Source organism: Marmota marmota, unplaced genomic scaffold (genome assembly GCF_001458135.2).
Source record: "Marmota marmota marmota unplaced genomic scaffold, marMar, whole genome shotgun sequence".
Lineage (NCBI taxonomy): Eukaryota > Metazoa > Chordata > Mammalia > Rodentia > Sciuridae > Marmota > Marmota marmota.
In genome coordinates, this window is record NW_026000241.1 from 6,957,963 (window position 1) to 6,965,493 (window position 7,531).

The 7,531-nt window shown below is 63.7% G+C and overlaps 1 protein-coding gene across 3 annotated transcripts in view; it reads left to right on the forward strand.

Moving 5' to 3' along the window:
- The window catches only part of Crtc1 (CREB regulated transcription coactivator 1), a 26,648-nt gene that overhangs the window by 18,736 nt on the left and 381 nt on the right, over positions 1-7,531 (forward strand). For 2 of the 3 annotated variants that reach the window (XM_048795350.1, XM_048795351.1), the window contains 5 exons: positions 1-170; positions 2,160-2,264; positions 5,360-5,446; positions 6,020-6,200; positions 7,167-7,531. The exon at positions 1-170 is cut by the window's left edge and continues 59 nt beyond it; the exon at positions 7,167-7,531 is cut by the window's right edge and continues 381 nt beyond it. In XM_048795350.1, coding sequence (XP_048651307.1) covers positions 1-170; positions 2,160-2,264; positions 5,360-5,446; positions 6,020-6,200; positions 7,167-7,378 — 755 coding nt within the window. In that variant the 3' untranslated portion in view covers positions 7,379-7,531. The remainder of the gene's footprint in view (positions 171-2,159; positions 2,265-5,359; positions 5,447-6,019; positions 6,201-7,166) is intronic. The other variant, XM_048795352.1, reaches the window with a different exon arrangement.

Consider the following 7,531-nt stretch of genomic DNA (forward strand, 5'->3'; position numbering starts at 1 on the left):
CGCCGCCTCAGGTGCCCGTTGGCCTACCCCCGGGAGGCCCTCTGATGCCAAGCGCCAGCCTGACGCGGGGGCCACAGCTGCCCCCGCTCGCGGTCACGGTACCGTCCTCTCTCCCCCAGTCCCCCCCAGAGAACCCGGGCCAGCCATCGATGGGGATTGACATCGCCTCGGTAAGCCCGGGACGGTCCTGCAGGGCCTGGCTGGGGGGCTCGTGGAGGAGGAGTCTGGGGGCTGCAGGAGACCCCATTGGGCCGGGCAGGACGGTGGGGCCCCCCGACAGTGTGTGTGAGGGTCAGGATAGAAGCAGACCCTGCCCTGGGCCAGGCCAGGCCAGGCCCCCCACGACGAGGGCTACTGCTGGGACTCCTTAAGCCGAGGTTGTCACCCCGAGTACTGGAGGGGAAACTGAGGCCTGAGCAGGGTCATTGGCCCCAGACTCCTCCAGGGGCCCCCTCGGGTTTGACTGCTGAGCACTCCTGCTTGCCCCCGCTCCTGCCGGAAGCCGGCCTCCTGGGCGGTGCCAGGGCACTTCCTATGGCCTGGGAAACAGCATTCTGGAAGCCCGCTCAGGCTGAGGCCAGGGCCTCGTGAGGTGGTTCAGGCAGCACAGCCCCTGGGGCAGGAAGCCACAGCCCAGAGCAAGGGAGTCTTAACGAGTGCTAGGACTGGCTGGGTTAACCCCTGGACCACCACACCTTCCTGATAATGGGGGTCGCAGCTCCACTAAGGACCGTGTTTGGCACACATTTGACCCTCCCATTCAAGCCTTGGCTCCGGCTGCAGGCTGAAGGCCTTAGAACCTCGTGCTCTGTAAAGAATAGGCAGACCTGCCCTGCGTGGGGACCCCCATGGTCCAGGCTCTTCCTCTGGTGAAATCAGCAGGTGCCGTGCCCTTGCTAAGGAGCTGGGCCGTCACTGGAAGCGCTGTGTCCCCATCAGGTGCAGAGACAGCCTCTCCAGGGCTCTTGGGTCAGGACTTACTTGGACCACCCAGCACCCCCAGGATCTGCTGGTTTCCACTGGGCACAGACCCGAGTGACCTCTGAGTCTCTGTGCAGACTCAGTGAGTGGGGATCATTTCTTTATGGTCGTTTCCTCTTTGCTGGCTCCTCTGTCACCCATATCCTGTCCCACCTGGACTCCATCCCCTACCCCAGACTGCTTAAAAAGGGCCACTGAGAAAATGGAGGTGAAGCAGTATTGGGGCCCTGGATCAATTGAACTGGACCTCCTTGAATCACAGGCTCAGAGAAGTTTGGCAGTTTGCCTGGAGGCACACAGCATGGCCAGGTTGGATCAGGACCAGAGTGGGGTCTAAATCTAGGTCCTAGCCTGGCCTGCGCTGCCTTCACTGGGTCTGGCTCAAGGAAGTGGTCAGATCCCTCAGAGGTCTCTCAGATGGCATAACCCAGGCAGGCTTGTCCCTGAGGAGGCCTGCAGTGGTGAGCACACAGTGCTGAGAGCCTGTGGCGCGTCCAGAGACAGCCTTCCTGTCAGCCCCAGTGAACAGGGTGGGCCAGGCTTGCCCCTGCTGAAGGCTGTTGGGAGCAGAGGTCATGCTCTGCCTGCCCTGCTGGGCTTCTCCCGCCCTGTGTGTGAGGGGCGCATGCTCAGAGTGGCATGTGCCCATGGGGTGTGGGCACTGGTGGTCCTGCGTGTATATAGAGGGGTGTACTTGTGTGTGTCTGGCTACGAGTACATGGGTGGGGGTGTGTGTGGGCTTGTGTGAGTGCAGACTTGTATCTGAGTGCACAAATGGGTGTGTGCACGCGCCTGGATATGCGTGTGTACACACATTTGTGTAGATGTGCATGTGGGTGTGCACACGTGGCTGTTGCATGTGGGTGTGGGTGTGTGCACATGGCGCTCTCAGCTCTGAGTCCAGGTTGACTCTCCAGCCCCCTCCTGTGGCCCTGGGAAGGCGGGGAGGGAGACCCGTGCTGGGCTCTCGCAGCCTGCTCTTCACTGGAGACCTCAGGCTCAGACACAGCTCCGGGTGCCCGGGGTGCCCTGGCTACCTGTGTTGGTTGGCACCCACCGTCAAGGCATGCGTGGTGGGAGCCTACTGGGAGCTCATGGGACCAGCCGCTCCCAGGAAACCAAGACGGGCCCCCGTGCTCGGGGAGCTAGGCCGCGGTCTGACCTGTCTGTCGTCGCAGGCGCCGGCTCTGCAGCAGTACCGCACTAGCGCGGGCTCCCCGGCCAACCAGTCTCCCACCTCGCCTGTCTCCAATCAAGGCTTCTCCCCCGGGAGCTCCCCACAAGTAAGGGACGCCGCCGCCTCCCCTCGCCTGGCCCCGCACTGCAGCCTGCTTCGTGTCCCTGTGTGCCATCGTCTGCTTCACTGCTCACCCATCCCATCTTGTCCCTTCCATGGACCAGGGCTGTGCACGCACTGGGCTGCACCAGGCGGGCCCTGGGGACAGACCACCACCTGGGCCATGGTAGAGGAAGACATGCAGCCTCTGCCACCACTTGGTGCCTTCATGGTCTCTGCCAAGCCTGCTAGGGATAATGGGGTTCCTCATCCAAGCCTGTCACATGAGCAGTGGCTGTGGTGGTCACCCCACCAAGGGACTCAGTGACGACTCTCTCAGTGTCCCTAGGCCCTCAAGACTCGTAGCAGTGTGTGGCCGAGAGCAGGAGCCCAGGCTTGGCCACCCTGCAGCCTCGAGCTTCAAGGCTCCTGAAGGGGGCAGTGGATTCCCTTTCAGGGCACAGTTAACTTGACCTTCAGTGGTGGCAGCCCCGACTTCTCAGCTCGTCTCTCCCCTCCACCCTGCAGGAAGGCATGTCCCTTGGCTGCTAGGCCCCCAAGCCTAGGTCAGTCCACTGAGCCCCTCTTTCCCCATCCGTGGATGAACAGACTGAGGCCGAGTCCAAGCTCCAGGTGACAGGGCAAGATGTGACTTCATCAGACGCGGGTTTTCCTGCCAGCCGGGTGCAGGTCTAGGTGTCTTAGGACCCCTTGGTCCTGCTCAGCCTCTCCGCCCGCCCAGGCTCCCTGCGCCGGTGGCTGTTTGTGTGGCTCTGGTGTGAGGTGTGGTCTTGGCTTCAGCAGGTCCCATGTTTCATTCAGAACTTCCATCAGGGGACCCCACTTCCTGGGCAGAGACCACCTCATCCCCAAAATGTCCTAGAAGCCACTGCAGGGCCCAAGGTCATGAAGACGTCCCCTTGACCCTGGCAGAGGGATGATGGGCTCCGCTTCCTGGCGAGGCGGGGAGACTGCTTCCTTCTAGGGGGACCCTACAGGAATGAAGACAGACTCCCTTGTCCCCAGGGACATGCTGAGAGGTGGCCTTTCTGCTCTGTCACCAGCATTCAGACCACATGAGTGGGTCATCCTCCCCCTCAGCCAGGGCCCTGCTGGGACTCCTGCCCGCAGCCCCGGCTGCACAGCAGTGGCAGGGTGGTGGTGACCTCGAGTTACACCTGGTCAGCCTGGTGACCGCACAGCCCGTTCCACCCACGCTGCCCTGAACTCTGGTAACACATCTGGTCTCGTCACGCGGCGCTGCTGTGGGGAGGGCCTAGAGATGCCACTCAGGTGGGGCCCCCATGTGCTGGGCGGGGCAGGAGAGCTTCTCCCTGGAGGGAGTCCGCTGAGGGTCACTTCATTCTTTGCCACCAACCAAAGCGCTGTGGTCTGGCTGGGTGAGAGTGTGCCGCTGGCTCGGCCGCCTGCTCGTCTGCTGTGTACTGGTGTGGGCAGCGGGGGCTCGAGGCGAAGTGGCCTGGGGCTCCCCCAGAAGCAGAAGGTGCTGGGCAGAGACCACACCTGGTTTTCTGGCTGCGGCTGGGTCTCCACAGATGCGCTCATCAGACCCCTGGGCCTGGGCCACCCCAGCCTGCCCCATCCTGCCCGGCCCACACCTGCCACCTCTGTCCTCAGTTGGCCATTGCATCTGTCCCAGTCAGGCCCGGCCCCAGGCTGCTCCCGAGCTGACGTCCTGGCCACCCTCAGGGCAGCCTCATAAGAGACACCTTGGCCGTCAGGGCCAGGGCCACAGGGACAGGATCGGGCATCATCTCAGAAGCCCAGTCCCTCCCAGCACCTGCCCCCAGCCTCGCCAGCTGGGTGAAGCCCGCACTCTCCGCTTCCTTCTCACTGGGCGGCACCAGCCACGGCCCTGCAGCCCCTTGGCAAAGCCTGAAGTGGGTGGTTGTGTCTGGGCCGCGCTGGGGAAGGCGCCCGGCCGTGGGTGCGCCAGGGGCCTCTACCTCGGGCTCACCCCGGCTCAAAGCTGTGGACTCTGGGCTTCGGGGATTTGCCACTTTGTTCTCTTCCTCAGTCCCCCTCTTTAACTCCTCGCTGGCCTTCGATGGCTCATCCGTCACTGTGACTCCAGTCAGAGTGGGCATCTGTCCCTTCTGCTCTTGGTCCACTGACCCCAGGGGGCTAAGGGTTTGCTGTCAACCCAGATTGAAGCGTTGAATTGTCCTAGCACCTGGGGTCTTCCCAAGGGCCAGGGGGCCAGGGCATTTGGTCTGTGGAGATGGTCTCTGAGACGTGGTGTGCTGGGCACCCTGTCCTGCACAGGTAGAAGCAGGCTGGAGTTCCCAGCCTTGGGGTGCTGCTGGGCCTCTGGTGGCTTCAAGGTCACTCCGGGGCTCTTTTCTAGGCCTTATTCATCAGGGGCTTGGGATGTGACTTGGTCACTTGCACAGCCCAGCTAGGCTCTATCCCCTGTCTCTTTGGTGTAGGCTCTAAGCGCACCTTTACAGCATTCCCACCACCCATGAGTCCCCTAGTCCCCTCCTCCTCTCCCAGGGACAGCCCGTGCCCCTTCCTCTGAGCACGTCTGGCTGAGACGGGACGCAGCAGGTGGCCTCCCCGTGCGGGCCTCAGGCCTCTCTCTGCTCCCGTCTGTGCTCGCTTGGCCAGTGGCCAGCTCTGTGCATCGTCCTGTCCAAGTATGTGTGGCTTGTCTCCTGTATTCCTGGGGGCCCATCGGGTTCCCCAGTGCACGTTCTGTCGTGAATGTAACGTCCAGGCACCTTCTGTCTTGGCCCCTCTCCCAGGTCACCTCTGAGGCTTCCAGGCCTCTCATCTGGCAGCCCCACCTTCTCTCTGACGGAAGTGGGGTCTCCACACCTGACTCAAGGGGAGTTAGGGGCGGTGCCTTGGAGGGTATCAGGGTGCAGACACCCCAGGTGGAAGGAAGCAGTCATCCAGGACTGGGGCGCACCCACGGACCCCAAGATAAAAGTCATCAGCCTTCTGCGTCCCAGGGAGCTCCGGGGGCCTTTCTCCCTGTCCAGCCAGGGCCTGGGAGCGCCAGTCCTGATGGGCCCTGGTCCACCCCTGCCCGGTCTTGGGGGCTGTGACCACAGCAGGCCTCTCTTCTGTCTGCAGCACTCGTCCGCCTTGGGCAGCGTGTTTGGGGACTCATACTATGAGCAGCAGATGGCAGCCAGGCAGGCCAATGCTCTGTCCCGCCAGGTGAGGGGGCGCCCAGGCCGCCGGCCGGTGCCCACAGCACATGCTCGCCAGGACCCAGACCTTGGGGGCAGGGCCGCACGCACTCAGGGGACCCTGCCCACCCCTTGGCTTCGCTCCTCAGTCCCTGTCCTGTCTTTGAGCTGTGGAGGCCAAGGCCCCAGCAGAGGTGGCTTGGCCTGGCCTCCCCGACCTCTGTCTGGCTGGCAGAATGGATTCCGAAGGTAGAGGGGGAGGAAGGGCAGGCCTCGACCAGGCGGGGACAGGGCAGCGGCTGTCAGAGCAGTGCCTTGGCGTGGGCCGTGCACGTGGGTTGCCGGGAGGCTGCGCTGGCTTTGCGTGGAGGCCGGGGCAGGGACGCCGGGGTAGAGGAGGTGTGGCCGGGGCCTGGAGCACTCACTTGCTCATCCGTCCATCCATCTATCCATCCATCTTGAGTGCCAGGGAGGCCCGGGGCCTGGGGGCTCACGCTCAGCAGCTTTGGATGCCAGGCCCCCTGCAGGGGCATCCTGGGGCCGCAGGTGGCAGCCGGGAGCCCTGGGTGGTCCTCACGGCCTGGCGCGCTTGCCTTGCCAGCTGGAGCAGTTCAACATGATGGAGAACGCCATCAGCTCCAGCAGCCTCTACGGCTCCGGCTCCACACTCAACTACTCGCAGGCGGCCATGATGGGCCTCACGAGCAGCCACGGGAGCCTGCAGGACACGCAGCAGCTCGGCTACTCCAGCCACAGCGGCATCCCCAACATCATCCTCACAGGTGAGGCTGCCAGCCCCGTCACAGGCCCAGTGCCCAGGAGCCTAGGTGGGGCTTCCCTGTGCCCAGGGGCAGCGTGGCCGCTGGGAGAGGCTCAGCTCCAGCAGGAGACTGAGCTGGGCTGCCTCCCTGCCCTCAGCCCAGGGTTCAGTGGGACAGGGCCCCGAGGAGGCCAGATCCCTCCCGCACCTTGAACTCCACCCATTCCTGGGCAGGACAGGCCGAGGAGATACCTAGGCCCTGGGACAGGCATCCAGCACTCAGTGCAAAGCCAGTCAGGAACGCGCTGCCCAGGTACCTAGGGGACACGCAGCCCCATCCTGCACGGCACGGATGAAATCACCCAGCACAAAACCCAGGCATTCAGTGGCCACCCCCACCCCCGTCTTCACCAGGGCTGCTGGGGATGTCCCCACTGGCACCTCTAGGATATGGGAGGTCACATTCAGAGCCCCTGGTGCCTTTTGTGGGAATCCTGACCTCCCCACCCCTGGGTCAGGCAGTGGGCAGAGGTGGACGCCCAGGGACAGAGACCAGGGACTCCCAAGACAGGGCTGCTCTCTGATGGCGCGGCTGCCCAGGGAGACGGGGACTCTGAAGCCCACGTCCCAGCTCTGCAAACAGGCGCAGCACCTCCCCCAGGGCAGTAGAGGGAGGAGCCAGGTTCCTTTCTGGGCAGCAGCTGGGCCCATTGGGGACAAGTGCCCTTCGTGCCTGCACCCAGCCTGCCTCTCATGGCCCTTGGGGCTTCAGCCCCGGGGCACTGCTGACATCTAGTGTCGGGTCATTCTTTGAGGTGGGTACTTTCCTGTGCCTCCACCCACCAGATGCCAGCAGTGTCACTTCCCTCAGTTGTGACAACCAGAATGTCTCCAGACCTTGGCAGTGTTCCCTGGAGGGCAGGTCTGACATTGCTGGAGGGTGGGAGCCAGGGAGGCCAGGCTGAGCTGTACTATTTGTCTCTCCTAGTGACAGGAGAGTCCCCTCCTAGCCTCTCTAAAGAACTGACCAGCACTCTGGCCGGGGTCAGCGATGTCAGCTTCGACGCTGACAACCAGTTCCCCCTGGATGAACTCAAGATCGACCCCCTGACCCTCGACGGACTGCACATGCTCAATGACCCTGACATGGTCCTCGCTGACCCGGCCACTGAGGACACCTTCCGGATGGACCGTCTGTGAGCGGCCATGCCTGGCATAGTGCCGCCGGTCCGTGGTCTCCGACGGCGTCCCTCCAAGCCTGGGGGCGGCCACACTCCGTCCCTCGCAAACGGCCGAGCTTGTGATTCTGAGCTTGCAATGCCGCCCGGCGCCCCCACCAGCCCGCCCCCGGTT